Raw genomic sequence first — 22,596 nt, forward strand, 5'->3', positions numbered from 1 at the left:
ATATTTTGACGAAGAAACGTTACTACAGTGGACCCCCGCATAACGATTACCTCCGAATGCAACCAATTATGTAAGTGTATTTATGTAAGTGCGTTTGTACGTGTATGTTTGGGGGTCTGAAATGGACTAATCTACTTCACAATATTTCTTATGGGAACAAATTCGGTCAGTACTGGCACCTGAACATACTTCTGGAGTGAAAAAATATCGTTAACCGGGGGTCCACTGTATTTCCAAATATTACGAAATCTGGGGGTCCACTGTATACCCATTCTTCATTTATTCAGACTTCTCACTCACTATAAGCTCAGAATGAAAATATGTAAAGGTAAGTTATGTGTGTACTCTATATGCATTTTTTAGGCCTAGCTCTATTGCTCACTTAACCCTTTCAGGGTCCAAGGCCCAAATCTGGAGTCACGCACCAGTGTCCAAGAATTTTCAAAAAAAAAATTTGTTATTTTTTCTTATGAAATTGTAGAGAATCTTTTTGTGAAGGTAATAAAACAAAAAGTACGAAATTTGGTGCAAAATTGACGAAATTATGCTTTCGCGAATTTTGGTGTGTCAGCGATATTTACGAATCGGCGATTTTGCCGACTTTGACTCCCATTTTAGGCCAATTACATTATTCCAATCAACCAAATTCTTAGCTATTTCACTAGTATTACTTCTATTCTATCGATTGAGCACAAGAAATCGCCAAGTCAACTGTTTCAACTACAAAATAAAGTGATCGGAAATTGTTAATTTGGCCAATTTAACACAAAGTTCAAAATATTCCAATTTCAAAATAGGGTCCAGAATGAACAATGTAGGCATTCCTGGCACTAAACTAACATTTCCTCTGTTCATTAGTTATGTTTTGAGGCTTTACAAATAAATTCCATTTTGATTTTTTATTCACATAATGAATTTTTATTCACACCAAAAAATAGAAGATTTACTCTTATGCAATACTGTAATAATTGTATAAATATCATCACCATATTTGTGAATGTATATTAGACCCACCAGCTGACGTGTATTAGATGTGTGAGGTCGTTTGTTTACTCTTGAATATCGGCAAAAATTTAACATTTCCGCTACTTAGAGCTCAGTTTCAAGCCATTTCCAATGCCAAAACCAATCAAAATCATCTCTATTTCTGTAATATGTCTTCCATTCTATCAAATGAAACCAAGAAATCGCAAATACAACTATAAAAAACATACGAAAAAACACTGCAAAGTTGCTGTTTTAATCGAAAAATCATGATTTCATTTTTTTTCTCTCATTATACACAGTGTGCTGCAGGATCTGTTTTATGTGGTGCACACATACCACATAGATGTATTCTCTCATATCTAGGTCCAAATGTACCACTCACAGTTTATCAGAGTGAGCTGAGCTCTTGGCGTAGATCTAATGTTTGGACCCTGAACGTAAAGCCGTAGATCTATGGGACGGACCCTGAAAGGGTTAATATATGATAATGTAAACATGTTGTCAGGCTTTTATATGCATTTTGAAGGTAAAAAAAAAAAGGCTGATGCACTTTACAGCAATTTTTGGTTTATAGCCAGAATCTAACCTGCTGTATAAGCAGGGCCTTCTGGTACCTATATTTTTCTTCATCTTATCTGTCAATAATTTTTGCCAAACTTGTAAGCAACAAAGGCTCCACACCTGTGTATTTCTTTTTAGTTAATTTTAACCCTTTCAGGGTCTGTCCCGTAGATCTACGGCTTTACGTTCACGGTCCAAACCGTAGATCTACGCCAAAATTCTAGCGGCATCAAATTTAGCGTGAAAATGCTGGTAGGCCTACATGTGAGAGAACGGGTCTGCGTGGTGTGTGTGCGCTGTAAACAAAAATTCTAGGTGCCCGCATAGCATTGCGGGAACACTGGCTCAGTTACCTTTGTTCACCATGCCTCGTCACAAGGCAGCTCTCACTCCAAGGAAAATTGGGACTCTCCTCTTCCTATCTGATAGTTCTGACTCTGATGGAAGTAGAAATGAAGATGAATTCTTTGGCTTTGATCAGTTAGTGACCAAAAGGAATGACCAGGATATCGATAATAGTGCAGAAAACCCTGACGATCCTCAACCTTGTACCTCTGGTGTGGGCACTCCTCAGTCACGGTCAGTTGTACCTCATCACAAGAGAAAACTATTATTTTCGCGTGGCCAGGCCTCTGACTTCAGTAACGATGATGATAGTGATGTGGATTGTGATTTTTATTACTCTTGACGATCATTCGAGTGGTGATAGTGAGGAAACATATTCACCAGTGAAGTGTCGGATATGCCGCATGCGCTCGGGTAGTGTTCCCTATGCAGTGCTCAGGGGATGGAGTACATCCCGGAGTACATCCCGTGGCCCTACACCAGGAATAGACAGTGAAAGTGAGGATGATGTGGCTACACTTGGCATGGATAGACCACAGGCATCAATAGGTAGTGCCACAGCCTTGCGTGACTCACCAGCCCAGGCTGGGACCCATGCTGCTGACTCCTCAGTTCAAGGACAAAGTGGAGCATCAGCCACCAGCCCACCACACAACTACCAGCACAACCAGCCTATGATGTCCAGTATCCACCAGCAAACCATATCTGGGATTGGCAGCAAAATCCCAATTTTGTTCCCAAGCCCCACCACTTTGATGACTCTCAAAGTGGAATTCTACCTACTTGTCCCCTTGGAACCACTGCCATTGAACTGGAATTTTTTGAATTATTCTTTGACCAGCCCTTGATGGAAACTATTGTCATGGAAAGTAACAAGTATTTTGAGTACACCATGGCAAATACGATCATATTACCAGTCAAGACTACACTGGTGGAAAGAGATGACTGTTACAGAAATGTATTTGCTTTTTGCAACAATAATGCTTATGCCTCATGTCTATAAGCATAATATAAAAGCATACTGGTCCATAGATCGGCTAATTTCTACCCCGGTCTTCAGTGAAATCATCCCAGTGAACAGGTTTATCTTACTGTTACCTATGTTGCACTTCTCTGACAAAATCAGGCCTGACAGAAGTGACAGGTTATTCAAGAGTAGAAATGTTTTTATGTATCTGAAAGAAAAGTTCAACATGTACTTTTATCCATTCAAGAATCTTGTACTTGACGAATCTTTGATTTTGTTCAAAGGTAGACTGTCATTCAAACAGTATATACCGAGCAAGAGGAAACGCTTTGGTATAAAACTGTTTGTACTCTGTGTCTGTGACAGTGGCCTGGTATTGGATATTGTTGTATACACGGGAAGTAAAATATTGAAAGATACCAGGATGTTATTGGGTATCTCAGGTGACGTAGTGAGAAGCATGATGGCACCTTATCTTGGTAAGGGACATACATTATATACCGATAACTGGTACACAATCCCTTTACTCAGTGATTTTTTGTGAGTGAACAAGACAGATGTGTGTGGCACAGTGCGTTCTAATCGTAAATATATGCCAAGGTTCAACGCAGGTGCTCGTGGTGATGAGGTGTAGGTGTTTACTGCCAATGACATCGTGGCATTACGGTGGCATGACAAACGAGATGTCACATTGTTGACAACCATTCACTGTAACGAAATGCAAGACAGTGGCAAAGTTGATAGAATGACTAGTGAACATATTTGAAAACCAGTGACAGTGATTGATTATACACAAAACATGCTTTTGGTTGACAAATGTGACATGCAGATTGGCTTGTTGATTGTGTTCTTAACCCTTTGACTGTTTATGCCATATATATACATCTTACGCGCCACTGTTTCTGACGTATTTATACGCATAAATTCTAGCGGCTTCAAATCAAGCGGGAAAGGCCTGGTAGGCCTACATGAGAGAGAATGGCTCTATATCTCGGTAAGTACTGATGGCAAAAAAATTTTTTTAGGCTTAAAACACTCAGTAAAATAATCCTATCATTTTCATGAGAAAAAATAATTTTTTTTTTTTTTGTCGAATATTTTGCAACAGAATGACAGTTTCAGAAAGGGGCCTGCGACAGTCAAACTGTTAAGAGTTACAAGTGGTACAGGTCCGCCATCACAAATCCGGCAATCAGTTATTCGGTTCCTTCAGTTATTCGGCACTAATTTTGGCTAGCATAATCTTAAATTTCCAGGGTCGCCACACCAACCTGCTGGTACTGTTTGGTGGTGCTACTTGCTGCATAAGTCATTCCAATTTCTTTTTCTCCATTTATTATTATAACCTGCTTACTATTAGCCCTAGCCATGGTTCCAATGAATAAAAGAAATGCTTCTCATTATGTAAAGCACTGACACAGTACATTGTCCATAAAGATAAGGTGGCTTTGAAGCCACTGTCAGTTGCCATGAGCTCAGTCTCATGAAGCAGGAGAATATGCTTTATTATTATGCTAATATCAACACTACAGCTTATTTGCCTATCACAATTGATCTAATATGACATAATAAATAATATAAATATCATAAATCATGTTAAATACTCCAGAATGAATAATATTTGGCATAACACCGAGCAGTTCGATGGAGGTATGAAGAGGATATGGTATACAAATACTATTCTCCTATCCCTGTCTTGGGGGCTTATATTAGAGAAAACGGAGTATAGCACAGGGCTAACTGTGATATACACTCATATTGCACCATAAACCTGAAACAAAAAAATTATTTTCTCTATGTAGATTATCACACATAGCAGCATATGTGTAGAGAACCTAGGATAACCCAAAAAAGTCAACATGGCTTATTTTTAGTACCTGGCTTGGGGTAGGCATATATGATTTTTGGTAAATATTCGATTCCCAGCCAGGGTAGAAACATTAGGCGTGTTTCTTTACACCTGTTGTCTATGTTCAGCCATCAGTAAATGGGTACCTGGTTGTTAGCCGACTGGTGTGGGTGTTATCCTGGGACACTGACCTAATTTTCTTGAAATACTCTGCATAACAAGCAGCTTTCTATATAGTAGCATGTCACTGATGTCAGCTAGGCCTGTATACATTGTACATGTACGTGTAGTAAATAAAGATATTATTATTATTATTAATATTATTATTATTATTATTATTATTATTATTATTATTATATTATTTTCTCAGTTGTTTGTTTGGTTATCTTATTGAAACTTGGGCAATGTATGATGGAAAGATACTTCTTAACGTACACCAAAAATGAAAGAAATCAGACCATAAATAGTGGAGTTCACTTCTCAGCCATTAGCAGCCGCTTAGCGGTATATTTTTGTATGGTTGTTATGGTTATATTCTCATTTTTTTGGTCTCATTTGATAGAATGAAAGATATATTACAGAAATAGATATGATTTTCATTGCTTTTGAGACGAAAAGCACCTTGAAATTGCGTTTACAGTAGCGAAAATGTTCTATTCTTTAGCAAAGCTCAAGAGTAAACAAATGACGTCACCATCCAATACCTGTCCGCCTGCCAGTCCAGATTCCAATACGTAGTCAAAAATGGGTTGACATTATTTATACAATTATTACAATAATGCAGCAGTCTGCATAACAGTAAATCTTCTATTTTTTTGTGAATAAAAATTCCAAATGGTAAGCAAGAGTAATATAAGAGGGGCCTGTAGCCATGACTAATGAACAGAGAAAAGGTTATTTTAGTGCCAGGAATGTCTGCATTGTTTATTCTGGACCCTATTTTGAAATTGGCATCTGTTTAAATTTGTGTAAAATCGGCCAAATTGCCAATTTCTGACCACTTTATTGGGTGTTTGAAATAAGTGAATGGGCGGTTTCTTGTACTCAGTTGACAGACTAGAAGTAAATAAGTTTATTCAGGTATACACAAATACAGTTACATAGATTATCATACATAGCAGTGTATGTATAGAGAACCTGGGATAACCCAGAAAAGTCAGACAAAGTGACTTATTTCCAGTACCTGGCTTGGGCTTGCTATGTATGATTTTTGGTAAATATTTTTTTCTCGGTTATTTGTTGGGCTATCTCATTGAAACTTGGGCAGTGTATGATGGAAAGCTGCATCTTAATGTACACCAAAAATAAAAAAGACAGACGATAAATAAGGGAGTTCACTTCTCAACCATTAGCCGCCTCTTTGCAGTATAGTATTTTTGTATGGTTTTTATGGTTGTATTCTCATTTTTTTGGACTCATTTGATAGAATGGAAGATATATTACAGAAATAGACATGATTTTGATTGCTTTCATGATGAAAGGTACCTTGAAATTGAGCTCAAAGTAGCGGAAATGTTCGATTTTTGCCGATATTCAATGAACTTTGTGTAAGTCAAGTTGGTTAATTTTATTAAGTGTATTCTAACCTAACCACTCTGTAATCCGGCAAACTCAGTAATCTGGCACACTACAGGTCCCAATGATGCCAGATTTGTGATGGAGAATCTGTATATGAAACTTTTCTTCCATCTCATGGACATTTCGATGCTCAATGCATATAATATGTACCAAGTGAAGACTGGCAACAGACCACCGTATGGTGATTTTTGTTTGTCTGTTGTCAGACAACTCATAATGAAGTACCAGGTAACAACACCTGCTATACAACAAGGTCCTGGACCTCCTCAGGATATACTCAAGTGTTTGAGGAGGGAAGGTGATCATTTCATAATACAGCTTCCTGCAATTAAGAAGAAATTTGCTCAGAAGAGATGCATTGTCTGTGCACAAACAAAACGACGGCAACAAAGACGCAAAGATACTCGGTTTATGTGCGAGGAATGTAAGATACCTCTGTGCATGGTGCCTTGCTTCAAGGAGTTCCACAAGCTCCAGCAGTTCTAAAAGCATGTCCAGTGATTGTAAATATGTAAATATATGATAGAACATTAGTATTATACAGGTCTCCCTCAACATTCACGTTTTCAGCTTTCGCGGGCTTCACACATTCGCGAATTCCCAGCTGCCAAATTCCCAGCCATCAAATTCCCAGCCGCCAAATCATATTCAAGTTTCCAGCCACTTGCGAGTCCCTACTACCCTCCCTCCGACCCCCACAACTGGCAGCCAGCCCTCCCACCACTCATTGTGGTGAGTGTTTTGTTTGTTCATTATTTGCTATTAAACTACAGTATAAATAATGTAAACACATTCATGACTGCATATTGGAATGGCTATTTGAACAGGTATTGGACGGTGACATCATGTGTTTACTCTTGAACACAGCAAAGAATTAAACATTTCTGCTACTGCTAATAATAATAACAATAATAATAATAATAATAATAATAATAATAATAATAATAATACGATATACAGTGGACCCCCGCATAACGATGGCATCACATAGCGATTTTTCCGCATACCGCTTACTTTTATCGCAAAATTTTTGCCGCGCATACCGATTAAAAACCCGCTCACCGATTTTCGTCCGAGACGCGTCCAATGTGCCCTCACATGTGCCGCCCGTCCCATTGTTTACCAGCCAGCCTCCGCGGTAACATCCAAGCATACACTCGGAATATTTCGTATTATTACAGTGTTTTCGGTGCTGTTTCTGGAAAATAAGTGACCATGGGCCCCAAGAAAGCTTCTAGTGCCAACCCTGTGGTAAAAAGGGTGAGAATTAGTATGGAAATTAAGAAAGATTTTGAAGGGTTTGGGGCTAACCCTGAGAAGCCTATGCCAGTTGTGGAATCCATTGTGCCTACTTCAAAGATTAAGGAAATGTGTGCACAGTGGGTTGAACTGCAAACCTTTATAGATGAAAATCACCCTGACACAGCTGTTGCAAGCCGTGCTGGTGACTATTTCAATGACAATGTTGTGGCCCATTTTAGACAAATCGTAAAGGAACGGGAGGTACAGAGCTCTATGGACAGATTTGTTGTGCGACAGAGGTCCAGTGACTCTCAAGCTGGTCCTAGTGGCATTAAAAGAAGAAGGGAAGTAACCCCGGAAAAGGACTTGCTACCTCAAGTCGTAATGGAAGGGGATTCCCCTTCTAAACAGTAAGAAGATAATGCTCTCCCCTCCTCCCATCCCATCAATCATCACCAGATCTTCAATAAAAGTAAGTGTCATGTAATTGTGCATGCCTTTTTCAGTTTGTGTGTATTAAAATTAACATTTCATGTGGTAAAAAAAATTTTTTTTCATACTTTTGGGCGTCTTGCACGGATTAATTTTATTTCCATTATTTCTTATGGGGAAAATTCATTCGCATAACGATTATTTCGCATAACAATTATCCCTCTTGCACGGATTAAAATCGTTAACCGGGGGTCCACTGTAATTGAAGAAGGAAATTGTACAAAAATACGAGGGAGGGGTTGACACATTGTCAGTGTGACTTTGTTTATGCTGGAGTGAGCATTAGTCTCCCTGCTCTTCCAAACATTTCACAATAATTCATTGTATTTGGTGCTTGTAGATTGAGTGCGACTGGAGTGGTTGAGGCAGTGGTAGAGGCAGTGACAGAGGCAGTGATAGAGGCAGTGGTAGAGGCAGTGATAGAGGCAGTGATAGAGGCAGTGATAGAGGCAGTGATAGAGGCAGTGGTAGAGGCAGTGGTAGAGGCAGTGATAGAGGCAGTGATAGAGGCAGTGGTAGAGGCAGTGATAGAGGCAGTGGTAGAGGCAGTGATAGAGGCAGATTGAGGCAGTGGTAGAGGCAGTGGTAGAGGCAGTGGTAGAGACAGTGGTAGAGACAGTGATAGAGGCAGATAGAGGCAGTGGTAGAGGCAGTGGTAGAGACAGTGATAGAGGCAGATAGAGGCAGTGGTAGAGACAGTGATAGAGGCAGATAGAGGCAGTGGTAGAGGCAGTGATAGAGGCAGTGGTAGAGGCAGTGATAGAGGCAGTGGTAGAGGCAGTGGTAGAGGCAGTGGTAGAGACAGTGATAGAGGCAGTGGTAGAGGCAGTGATAGAGGCAGTGATAGAGGCAGTGATAGAGGCAGTGGTAGAGGCAGTGATAGAGGCAGTGGTAGAGGCAGTGGTAGAGGCAGTGATAGAGGCAGTGGTAGAGGCAGTGATAGAGGCAGTGGTAGAGGCAGTGATAGAGGCAGTGGTAGAGGCAGTGATAGAGGCAGTGATAGAGGCAGTGGTAGAGACAGTGATAGAGGCAGATAGAGGCAGTGGTAGAGGCAGTGGTAGAGGCAGTGGTAGAGACAGTGGTAGAGGCAGTGATAGAGACAGTGGTAGAGGCAGTGGTAGAGGCAGTGATAGAGACAGTAGTAGAGGCAGTGATAGAGGCAGATAGAGGCAGTGGTAGAGGCAGTGGTAGAGGCAGTGGTAGAGGCAGTGGTAGAGACAGTGTTAGAGGCAGTGATAGAGGCAGATAGAGGCAGTGGTAGAGGCAGTGATAGAGACAGTGGTAGATGCAGTGATAGAGGCAGATAGAGGCAGTGGTAGAGGCAGTGATAGAGGCAGATAGAGGCAGTGGTAGAGGCAGTGGTAGAGACAGTGATAGAAGCAGTGGTAGAGACAGTTTTAGAGGCAGTGATAGAGGCAGTGGTAGAGGCAGTGATAGAGACAGTGGTAGAGGCAGTGATAGAGGCAGATAGAGGCAGTGGTAGAGGCAGATGGAGGCAGTGGTAGAGGCAGTGATAGAGGCAGTGATAGAGGCAGATAGAGGCAGTGGTAGAGGCAGTGATAGAGGCAGTGGTAGAGGCAGTGGTAGAGACAGTGGTAGAGGCAGTGATAGAGGCAGATAGAGGCAGTGGTAGAGGCAGTGATAGAGGCAGTGGTAGAGGCAGATGGAGGCAGTGGTAGAGGCAGTGATAGAGGCAGTGATAGAGGCAGTGATAGAGGCAGTGATAGAGACAGTGGTAGAGGCAGTGATAGAGGCAGTGATAGAGGCAGTGATAGAGGCAGTGGTAGAGGCAGTGATAGAGGCAGTGGTAGAGGCAGTGGTAGAGACAGTGGTAGAGGCAGTGATAGAGGCAGTGGTAGAGACAACAGTGGTAGAGGCAGTGATAGAGGCAGTGGTAGAGGCAGTGGTAGAGGCAGTGATAGAGGCAGTGATAGAGACAGTGGTAGAGGCAGTGGTAGAGACAGTGGTAGAGGCAGTGGTAGAGGCAGTGATAGAGGCAGTGGTAGAGGCAGTGGTAGAGGCAGTGATAGAGGCAGTGGTTGAGGCAGTGATAGAGGCAGTGGTAGAGACAGTGGTAGAGGCAGTGATAGAGGCAGTGGTAGAGGCAGTGATAGAGGCAGTGGTAGAGGCAGTGGTAGAGACAGTGATAGAGGCAGTGGTAGAGGCAGTGGTAGAGGCAGTGATAGAGGCAGTGGTAGAGGCAGTGGTAGAGGCAGTGGTAGAGGCAGTGGTAGAGACAGTGATAGAGGCAGTGGTAGAGGCAGTGGTAGAGGCAGTGGTAGAGGCAGTGGTAGAGGCAGTGATAGAGGCAGTGGTAGAGGCAGTGGTAGAGACAGTGATAGAGGCAGTGGTAGAGACAGTGATAGAGGCAGTGATAGAGGCAGTGATAGAGGCAGTGGTAGAGGCAGTGGTAGAGGCAGTGGTAGAGGCAGTGGTAGAGACAGTGGTAGAGGCAGTGGTAGAGACAGTGATAGAGGCAGTGGTAGAGGCAGTGATAGAGGCAGTGGTAGAGGCAGTGGTAGAGGCAGTGATAGAGGCAGTGGTAGAGGCAGTGATAGAGGCAGTGGTAGAGGCAGTGATAGAGGCAGTGGTAGAGGCAGTGGTAGAGGCAGTGGTAGAGGCAGTGATAGAGGCAGATAGAGGCAGTGGTAGAGACAGTGATAGAGGCAGTGGTAGAGGCAGTGGTAGAGGCAGTGATATTTACTAACATATATGTTATAAATAATAATAGTACATTATGAATAACATTTAGTATTATTATTATAAATGTTATTAATATTAACATGTACGTACTATTATTATTTATAACATACGTATATGTTAGTAAATACCACTGCCTCTACCACTGCCTCTATCACTGCCTCTATCACTGCCTCTATCACTGCCTCTATCACTGCCTCTACCACTGCCTCTATCACTGCCTCTGTCACTGCCTCTACCACTGCCTCAACCACTCCAGTCGCACTCAATCTACAAGCACCAAATACAATGAATTATTGTGAAATGTTTGGAAGAGCAGGGAGACTAATGCTCACTCCAGCATAAACAAAGCCACACTGACAATGTGTCAACCACTCCCTCGTATTTTTGTACAATTTCCTCATTCAATTATATCGTATTATTATTATATTATTATTATTATTATTATTATTATTATTATTATTATTATTATTATTATTATTATTATATTATTATTATTATTATTATTATTATTATTATTATTATTATTATTAGCAGTAGCAGAAATGTTTAATTCTTTGTTGTGTTCAAGAGTAAACACATGATGTCACCATCCAATACCTGTTCAAATAGCCATTCCAATATGCAGTCATGAATGTGTTTACATTATTTATACTGTAGTTTAATAGCAAATAATGAACAAACAAAACACTCACCACACTGAGTGGTGGGAGGGCTGGCTGCCAGTTGTGGGGGTCGGAGGGAGGGTAGTAGGGACTCACAGTGGTGGAGGCAGTGGTGGAGTCTGTGGTATTTAATAACATACATGTTATTAAATAACATATGTTATTAAAGCATAACATGTATATATTTAGTACAACTTACGACATTTTCATGTATTTTATGATTGTTCATGGTTCAACAAGTTAAGCAGTATTGTATTATATTTCCCTACAATATATTGGGGCACCAAACATTCACGGTTTTTCAACATTCGCGAGGCTCTTGATCCCCTAACCCTCACGAATGTTGAGGGACACCTGTACAAGATTTGTGCATGTTTATTGTAATAAACAAAAGTGGTAAACAATAATATGATAATAACTTAAGTGCAGTTATTGTGTTCAATACAGTGAGTTTATATATATATATATTATGTACAGTATTGGTCTCTCAGGCCCCAGATGTTAGTAGGAAAAGAAAAAAAATTAAAAAAGAAAAGAAAAAACTATAAAAAACGTAAAGTAAAGTAATGCACGTATGTGGAAATCGTCAATGTTGCTGCCACCCAGTCATTTTGGGTCAACTTCTCAGCACTGTATCTCGGTAAGTACTGATCAGAATTTTTGTTTTTGTTTTATTATCTTCACAAAATATACTCTTTAATTCTGTAAGAAATTTTTTTTTTTTTTTTTTTTTTTTTTTTTTTCAAAATTTCTTGGACACTGGGGCACCCCTTCCGATTTTAGCCTTGGACCCTGAAAGGGTTAAATAGTTTTAACCCTAATTTAAATCTGTCTAAAATGCTTTGTGTACTATGAGTATTTCATGAAAATTATATCAAACATGCTTTTTTGTAATTAAAATATTATTATTGCTATTACTAACAAGTTTCCCTGAATCCCTTCAGAATTATTATTATTATTATTATTGTATATTTTTGCAAAAGGAATTTGTGTTCATCATAACCTTTGGGATATTTTTTTTTTTTTTTTTTTGGGACATTTTCATAACTTTTATTTTACATTGTTTGTTCATGAATTTTTTCTCTACAGGTTGGATTCCTGGGACTTGTGTCTTCACTTATTGGATTTAGCAAGTTTCTTTCTGGCCAGTGACTGCAGTGTTATGGGAGGTGCTAAGGTTTAGATTTGAGGAGAATACAAATAATAGAAAGATTTTGGAGCTCAAATCTCCAAATTAAAAACAGGCTATATTTTTTTATTATTATCACACCGGCCGATTCCCACCAAGGCAGGGTGGCCCGAAAAAGAAAAACTTTCACCATCATTCACTCCATCACTGTCTTGCCAGAAGGGTGCTTTACACTACAGTTTTTAAACTGCAACATTAACACCCCTCCTTCAGAGTGCAGGCACTGTACTTCCCATCTCCAGGACTCAAGTCCGGCCTGCCGGTTTCCCTGAATCCCTTCATAAATGTTACTTTGCTCACACTCCAACAGCACGTCAAGTATTAAAAACCATTTGTCTCCATTCACTCCTATCAAACACGCTCAAGCATGCCTGCTGGAAGTCCAAGCCCCTCGCACACAAAACCTCCTTTACCCCCTCCCTCCAACCCTTCCTAGGCCGACCCCTACCCCGCCTTCCTTCCACTACAGACTGATACACTCTTGAAGTCATTCTGTTTCGCTCCATTCTCTCTACATGTCCGAACCACCTCAACAACCCTTCCTCAGCCCTCTGGACAACAGTTTTGGTAATCCCGCACCTCCTCCTAACTTCCAAACTACGAATTCTCTGCATTATATTCACACCACACATTGCCCTCAGACATGACATCTCCACTGCCTCCAGCCTTCTCCTCGCTGCAACATTCATCACCCACGCTTCACACCCATATAAGAGCGTTGGTAAAACTATACTCTCATACATTCCCCTCTTTGCCTCCAAGGACAAAGTTCTTTGTCTCCACAGACTCCTAAGTGCACCACTCACTCTTTTTCCCTCATCAATTCTATGATTCACCTCATCTTTCATAGACCCATCCGCTGACACGTCCACTCCCAAATATCTGAATACGTTCACCTCCTCCATACTCTCTCCCTCCAATCTGATATTCAATCTTTCATCACCTAATCTTTTTGTTATCCTCATAACCTTACTCTTTCCTGTATTCACCTTTAATTTTCTTCTTTTGCACACCCTACCAAATTCATCCACCAATCTCTGCAACTTCTCTTCAGAATCTCCCAAGAGCACAGTGTCATCAGCAAAGAGCAGCTGTGACAACTCCCACTTTGTGTGTGATTCTTTATCTTTTAACTCCACGCCTCTTGCCAAGACCCTCGCATTTACTTCTCTTACAACCCCATCTATAAATATATTAAACAACCACGGTGACATCACACATCCTTGTCTAAGGCCTACTTTTACTGGGAAAAAATTTCCCTCTTTCCTACATACTCTAACTTGAGCCTCACTATCCTCGTAAAAACTCTTCACTGCTTTCAGTAACCTACCTCCTACACCATACACTTGCAACATCTGCCACATTGCCCCCCTATCCACCCTGTCATACGCCTTTTCCAAATCCATAAATGCCACAAAGACCTCTTTAGCCTTATCTAAATACTGTTCACTTATATGTTTCACTGTAAACACCTGGTCCACACACCCCCTACCTTTCCTAAAGCCTCCTTGTTCATCTGCTATCCTATTCTCCGTCTTACTCTTAATTCTTTCAATTATAACTCTACCATACACTTTACCAGGTACACTCAACAGACTTATCCCCCTATAATTTTTGCACTCTCTTTTATCCCCTTTGCCTTTATACAAAGGAACTATGCATGCTCTCTGCCAATCCCTAGGTACCTTACCCTCTTCCATACATTTATTAAACAATTGCACCAACCACTCCAAAACTATATCCCCACCTGCTTTTAACATTTCTATCTTTATCCCATCAATCCCGGCTGCCTTACCCCCTTTCATTTTACCTACTGCCTCACGAACTTCCCCCACACTCACAACTGGCTCTTCCTCACTCCTACAAGATGTTATTCCTCCTTGCCCTATACACGAAATCACAGCTTCCCTATCTTCATCAACATTTAACAATTCCTCAAAATATTCCTTCCATCTTCCCAATACCTCTAACTCTCCATTTAATAACTCTCCTCTCCTATTTTTAACTGACAAATCCATTTGTTCTCTAGGCTTTCTTAACTTGTTAATCTCACTCCAAAACTTTTTCTTATTTTCAACAAAATTTGTTGATAACATCTCACCCACTCTCTCATTTGCTCTCTTTTTACATTGCTTCACCACTCTCTTAACCTCTCTCTTTTTCTCCATATACTCTTCCCTCCTTGCATCACTTCTACTTTGTAAAAACTTCTCATATGCTAACTTTTTCTCCCTTACTACTCTCTTTACATCATCATTCCACCAATCGCTCCTCTTCCCTCCTGCACCCACTTTCCTGTAACCACAAACTTCTGCTGAACACACTAACACTACATTTTTAAACCTACCCCATACCTCTTCGACCCCATTGCCTATGCTCTCATTAGCCCATCTATCCTCCAATAGCTGTTTATATCTTACCCTAACTGCCTCCTCTTTTAGTTTATAAACCTTCACCTCTCTCTTCCCTGATGCTTCTTTTCTCCTTGTATCCCATCTACCTTTTACTCTCAGTGTAGCTACAACTAGAAAGTGATCTGATATATCTGTGGCTATCTTCCTAGTTTTCCAATTTACAAACGAGTTGCTGTATGCAAAACAACAACTGTGAAAAAAATGAAATTCTAAGTACTATAGTGGAACCTCGGCTTGCAGGTTTAATCCGTTCCATGACCTAGCTCATATCCCGATCTGCTCGTATGCGGAGTTAATTTTCCTCATTTAAATTAATTGAAATGCTATTAATCCGTTCCAGTGGAATTCCTACTCTGGAGGCAGGAAAAAATACGCTTCAATATAACGCTAATATCAACTCTACAGCTTGTTTATCTACCACAATTCATCTAATATAACATAATAAATAATATAAATAACATAGAAACCTGATATATACTCTAGAATGAATAAAATATGTCATTATGTACATAGTGGTGGCAGTGGCAGAGGAGAGTTTATTTTTTGGAGACAGGACAAAACACTACTTCAGTATGATGCTAATATCAACTGTACGGCTTATTTAACTATCATAATTGATCTAATATGACATAATAGACAATATAAATAACATAGAAACCTGATATGTACTCTAGAATAGAATGTAATTATGTGAGAAGTTGAGGGGTCATTCCCACTCCCGCATTGTTGTGGTATTCACTGCCATCTAGTGATGGCTTTTCAAAGCTCACTTGTTATTATAGTACGTATTATTATTATAGTATTATTATACGTATTATTTTATTATACATATTATTATTATTATTTTTTTATTATCACACTGGCTGATTCCCACCAAGGCAGGGTGGCCCGAAAAAAAAAAACTTTCACCATCATTCACTCTATCACTGTCTTGCCAGAAGGGTGCTTTACACTACAGTTTTTAAATTGCAACATTAACACCCCTCCATCACAAATCCGGCATCATTGGGACCTGTAGTGTGCCGGATTACTGAGTTTGCCGAATTACAGAGTGGTTATGTTAGAATACACTTAATAAAATTAACCAACTTGACTTACACAGTTCATTGAACATCGGCAAAAACCGAACATTTCCGCTACTTTGAGCTCAATTTCAAGGTACTTTTCGTCATGAAAACAATAAAAATCATGTCCACTTCTGTAATATATCTTCCATTCTATCAAATGAGTCCAAAAAAATGAGAATACAACCATAAAAACCATACGAAAATATACTGCAAAGAGGCAGCCAATGGCTGAGAAGTGAACTCCCTTATTTATTGTCCGTCTTTTTTATTTTTGTTGTACGTTAAAAAGCATCTTTCCATCATACATTGCCCAAGTTTCAATGAGATAGCCCAACAAACAACTGAGAAAAAAAAAATATTTACCAAAAATCATATATGGCAAGCCCAAGCCAGGTACTGGAAATAAGTCACTTTGTCTGACTTTTCTGGGTTATCCTAGGTTCTCTATACATACACTGCTATGTATGATAATCTATGTAACTGTATTTGTGTATACCTGAATAAACTTATTTACTTCTAGTCTATCAACTGAGTACAAGAAACCGCCCATTCACTTATTTCAACTACCCAATAAAGTGGTCAGAAATTGGCAATTTGGCCGATTTCATACAAATTTCAAGAGATGCCAATTTCAAAATAGGATCCAGAATAAACAGTGCAGACATTCCTGGGACTAAAATAACATTTTCTCTGTTAATTAGTCACGGCTACAGGCCCCTCTTATATTACTCTTGCTTACCATTTGGAATTTTTATTCACAAAAAATAGAAGATTTACTGTTATGCAGACTAGTGCATTATTGTAATAATTGTATAAATAATGTCAACCCATTTTTGACTACGCATTGGAATCTGGACTGGCAGGCGGACAGGTATTGTTTACTCTTGAGCTTCGCTAAAGAATAGAACATTTTCGCTACTGTGAGCGCAATTTCAAGGTACTTTTTGTCATGAAAGCAGTCAAAATCATATCTATTTCTGTAATATATCTTTCATTCTATCAAATGAGACCGAAAAAATGAGAATATAACCATAACAACCATACAAAAATATACCGCTAAACGTCCGCTAATGGCTAGAAGTGAACTCCGCTATTTATGGTCTGATTTCTTTCATTTTTAGTGTACGTGAAGAAGTATCTTTCCATCATACATTGCCCAAGTTTGAATAAGATAACCCAACAAACAACTGAGAAAATAATAATATAATAATAATAATAATATCTTTATTTACTACACGTACATGTACAATGTATGCAGGCCTAGCTGACATCAGTGACATACTACTGTATAGAAAGGCACTTGTTATGCTGAGTATTTCAATAAAATTAGGTCAGTGTCCCAGGATAACACCCACACTAGTCGACTAACACCCAGGTACCCATTTACTGATGGGTAAACATAGACAACAGGTGTAAAGAAACACGCCTAATGTTTCTACCCTGGCTGGGAATCGAATATTTACCAAAAATCGTATATGGCTAACCCAAGCCAGGTACTAAAAATAAGCCACGTTGACTTTTTTGGGTTATCCTAGGTTCTCTACACATATGCTGCTATGTGTGATAATCTATACAGAGAAAATAGCTTTTTTGTTTCATGTTTATGGTGCAATATGAGTATATCACAGTTAGCCCTGTGCTATACTCCGTTTTCTCTAATACATAAGCCCCCAAGACAAGGATAGGAGAATGGTATTTGTTTACCATATCCTCTTCATAACTCTGTCGAACTGCTCGGTGTTATGCCAAATATTATTCATTCTGGAGTATTTAACATGTTTTATGTTATTTATATTGTTTCTTTTGTCATATTAGATCAATTGTGATAGGCAAATAAGCTGTAGTGTTGATATTAGCAGAATAATAAAGCATATTCTCCTGCTTATAGGTAGTAGGTTGGTAGACAGCAACCGCCCAGGGAGGTACTACCGTCCTGCCAAGTGAGTGTAAAACGAAAGCCTGTAATTGTTTTACATGATGGTAGGATTGCTGGTGTCCTTTTTTCTGTCTCATGAACATGCAAGATTTCAGGTACGTCTTGCTACTTCTACTTACACTTAGGTCACACTACACATACATGTACAAGCACATATATACACACCCCTCTGGGTTTTCTTCTATTTTCTTTCTAGTTCTTATTCTTGTTTATTTCCTCTTATCTCCATGGGGAAGTGGAACAGAATTCTTCCTCCGTAAGCCATGCGTGTTGTAAGAGGCAACTAAAATGCCGGGAGCAAGGGGCTAGTAACCTCTTCTCCTGTATATATTACTAAATGTAAAAGGAGAAACTTTCGTTTTTCCTTTTGGGCCACCCCGCCTCGGTGGGATACGGCCGGTGTGTTGAAAGAAAGAAAGATTCTCCTGCTTCATGAGACTGAGCTCATGGCAACCGACAGTGGCTTTAAAGCCACCTTATCTTTAATGGATAATGTACTGTGTAGGTGCTTTACATAATGAGAAGCATTTCTTTTATTTATTGGAACCATGGCTAGGGCTAAAAGTAAGCAGGTTAAAACAATAAATGGAGAAAAAGAAATTGGAATGACTTATGCAGCAAGTAGCGCCACCAAATACCAGCAGGTTGGTGTGGCGACCCTGGAAATTTGAAATTATGCTAGCCAAAATTAGTGCCGAATAACTGAAGGAACCGAATAACTGATTGCCGGATTTGTGATGGCGGACCTGTATATTATTATTATTATTATTATAATGGGGAAGTGCTAAACCCATAGGAGTGGGGGGAAGGGGATGGAAGGTATTCAGGCATAATTTAGGGAACTGGAGCACAGATACAATTCCCTAGATCAAGTGCCCCTCACCATCATCAAGGAACCTCCCTTGAGGGGAAAGCTCGCTTGCATCCTGAAAAATCGACCGAGTGACTGCTCGTATCCTGAAAAACTCGTATGGTGGGGCACTCGTAAGCTGAGGTTCCACTGTACTGTCATGATATCTCGAATTACCAAGGACCTATTAATGTGAGAAATCATGAAGCACTTTGAATTTCACAATTTTTTCGCAGTGGCTGTTTTGCACATTGTCATATCACCTGTTTACTGTGATCTTATTGTAACAGTTGTTGTATATGAAGAAGTGGGTAGTTTAATTGATGGTTGTGTCATGTTTGTATTGTGATCTGATGATTGTGAAATTTTGAGTGAAGATGTGTGTTACTTTGTAAGTTGTATACCATTCATGTACAAGATTAGTAAGTTGGATTCCTACACAGATAATTATTTTACACTGTGTAAAATCCTGTACTAGAATGTATTACAATTGCTCCTCTTTTTAAATCAAATCTTGTACAAACCAGACTGTCACTAGCAAAATTTGGGATCAGGGAATTTTTTTTTTTTAAGTCTGCCTCTCATGATACAGGTAGTGTGTTAATGTGAGAATATGTGGTAATGTGTGTGACAGTTGTCAGTGCCTATTTGTACCTAGAGGAAAAACTATTTTTTATAGTTTAATGAATGAGACATTTGTGCAACAATTGGGAACCTTTATTGAGGAAACTTTTTGCCACACAGTGGCTTCATCAGTCCAGTACAAAGAAGAATGGTAGAAAAAGAGGAGGAGTTTGAGCAAATCAGTCCCTCATCCTAGAATTAATGTGTTCAGTCCATCAATCTTGAAAGCCAGCATATTCTATACTTTCTTCAAGGTTTCCAAATGTTACACAAGTGTCTCATTCTTCAGCTTGTCAGTTTTCTAAACCATTTATCACATAGTGTCATCTTCAATATTTAGGTCGTTACAAAAAGTGCAGTTTTTAAGTGGTTGTTTCCTTTTTTTTTTTTTCTTTTCAAGGGTGGTTTCTTGATGCGGATGAAGGACTGTATCTCAAGAAATAAAGCTACCTTCTTTCTTTGATTAAATGCGATTAACTCCTACTTATAGTACAGATGCTCCTCCCTTTATGATGGTGCGATAGCAATACTGTATAATACAGGAGGCCCTTCACACTCGCAAGTGTTAGGAGATCAAGAACCTCGCGAATCTTGAAAATTCACAAATGTCTGGTACGCAAATATGGCGTAGGGAAATATAATAATACTGTTGTGTAGCATTTGTGAATGTTTTGATGTGCAGATATATTGTAGGGAAATATAATAATACCATTTACTTAGCCTAACAATACTGCTTCCTTAATCTATTGAACCACGAACAATTATAAAACAATCAATAGCGGTTGCTGCTCACTTGGGGCCATACTTGCACCACCACACAAACACGTGTGTATGGTAGGACACGAACAGTAACTAGACAATGACTGAGTGGCGGGCTGCCAGTTGAGGGGGTAAGAGGGAGGGTAGTTGGGACACGGCAGGAAGTGTTTTCCCCTACTGTTTTCCTGCATTTGTTTGGTAAATATGAATGGGCGGCTGGGCATTCGCTAATGTTCGAAGCTCACGAAAGTGGAGGGCTAGCTGTACTGTACATTTATTGACAGAATAAACATGTATCCATTTATTTACTTTTCAATACTTCTATTTAGTTAGTTACAGTAATTATTTGTTTATTTACTTATTTTTTTTATCATATATTTGTATTCAACTTACAAAATTTTCAACTTAATGTGGGTTCATCAGAACATAACCCCATCATAAGTTGAAGAGCACCTCAGCCCCACGAATACAATAATAATAATTTTTATTAAGTTTACATTTGAGATCTCTTATTATCTCCATTGATGGTCCTAACAAAATCTTTATTGATTTTCATGTAATCTGTTTTTAGGATCTTATTTAATGGTTCACTGGTGAACCAAACATGCAAGGGCCAGGAACTTAACAAAACTACCAAGATTTTATGCCTGTAGACTGACGGTATTTACATATGTAAAATGTAGTGTACTTGCCATTGATTGTGGTATTTGTTCTTCAAATATTTTAAATATGCTCTAAACACTTCTAATTTTTTTTTTATCCTGCCCTAAATTTTTTTATTTGTTTAATATGTCTTTAACCTGTATCACATTTTTACCATATCTTTTTACTCCACTGTATCATGATTTTTAGTCTGCCCATTCATTTATTAATACTGATGTATATAATTCAATAATTATTACTGTATCACCCAATTTCTTCTTCTTTCCCACTTTTTACTCATTGGATTTTCATAATTGGGGTAACCTAAACCACGACCAAACATTCTTAGTTATAATTTATTGAGAAATAGGGAAATAAATTGATGTTTTGTGTGTGAAGGTGGATTAAAAATGGAATTCTAAATTGTAAATTAGAGGCCTGGGATTGTAATCAATGAAGAGAGAGAGGGTTGCCTTAGTTGCTGGGGTGCCAAATTACCAACTTTTATTTAAATTTTGCTCTTGCACTCTCCTCAACCTCCTCTTACCCCTATGCTTCATACATTCTTTTCTATCACACATCCTTTCAGGTTTAGCACCTAATTAATTAAGTTTGGACTCTTAACCCTTCAACTGCGTATGACGTATGCCATGTCTGCCTAGATTATGTATGTAAGCCACATGCCTGATTTTCCTGCCCTCAAATTTGCTACCATCTAAGGCCTCTGCCCATTTGTTTATGCCCCAATCTTCCTTCTGATGCCAAAGAAAGAAATCTCCACCTTCAGGGTAAGTCTCAGAGCATTGTGGATAATACAGCCTCAGTAGCAGTTTTTGAAATAGTGGCATTGAGACACCAGGGCTTGACAATATGTGCAGAGTGGAGTTCTGACGAGAATATATCAACACACTGGAGTACACATAAACTTTTATCAACACAGCTGTCAGGAGAATAATGACATTTGATCACTTTTTGTTGTCACTGCCCATCTGTGATGCTGTCTTGAACTGCTGTGCCACTTCTTGAGCTCTATTATGTAAGATTTCACCAGGTCAACACTTTCACTGTTGGTGCCATAGTACTACAGCTTACAAGCCAGTGGTGGTGCCGTAGTACTATGCCAAAATTCTAGCGGGAGAAAGATGGTAGACCTACACATGAGAGAATGGGTCTGAGCGGTCAGTGTGTGCAGTATAAAAAAATCCTGCAGCACGCAGTGTATAATGAGAAAAAAAACTCCGACCATGATCTTGGTTTAAAACTGATTTTGCGGTGCAGTTTTGCATGGTATTTATGGTCATATTCTCTTTTTCTTGGTCTCATTTGATAGAATGGAAGATGTATTACAGAAATAGAGAAATGTTTGATTTTTGTCGATGTTCAAGAGTAAACAAATCATGCCACGCGTCCAATACACATCAAATGGTGAGGCTGATATTCTTTCACAAATGTGCTGATATTATTCATACAATTTTTACAATAATGCAGTAGTCTGCATAACAGTAAATCTATTTTTTGTGAAAAAAAAATTCAAAATGGAAAGCAAGCGTAATATAAGAGGGGCCTGGAGACTTGACTAATGAACAGAGAAAATGTTATTTTAGTGCTAGGAATGCCTGTATTGTTTATTCTGGTTCCTATTTTAAAATTAGTATTACTTGAATTGTGTATGAAAATGGCCAAATTATCAATTTCTGATCACTTTATCGGGTAGTTGAATCAGTAAATG

The 22,596-nt window shown here is 39.2% G+C and overlaps 1 protein-coding gene across 7 annotated transcripts in view; it reads left to right on the forward strand.

Moving 5' to 3' along the window:
• LOC128695724 (peroxisomal membrane protein 11C-like) overlaps nucleotides 1-22,596 on the forward strand; it is a 342,218-nt gene that overhangs the window by 135,495 nt on the left and 184,127 nt on the right. For 6 of the 7 annotated variants that reach the window (XM_070093444.1, XM_070093442.1, XM_070093445.1 and 3 more), the window contains one exon: nucleotides 12,476-12,784. The exons of the other annotated variant lie outside the window; for it this stretch is intronic. In XM_070093444.1, coding sequence (XP_069949545.1) covers nucleotides 12,476-12,538 — 63 coding nt within the window. In that variant the 3' untranslated portion in view covers nucleotides 12,539-12,784. Of the gene's footprint in view, nucleotides 1-12,475; nucleotides 12,785-22,596 lie in introns of those variants that run through there. 7 annotated transcript variants of the gene reach the window in all.

This window comes from Cherax quadricarinatus, chromosome 42 (assembly GCF_038502225.1).
Source record: "Cherax quadricarinatus isolate ZL_2023a chromosome 42, ASM3850222v1, whole genome shotgun sequence".
In the NCBI taxonomy this organism is placed as follows: domain Eukaryota; kingdom Metazoa; phylum Arthropoda; class Malacostraca; order Decapoda; family Parastacidae; genus Cherax; species Cherax quadricarinatus.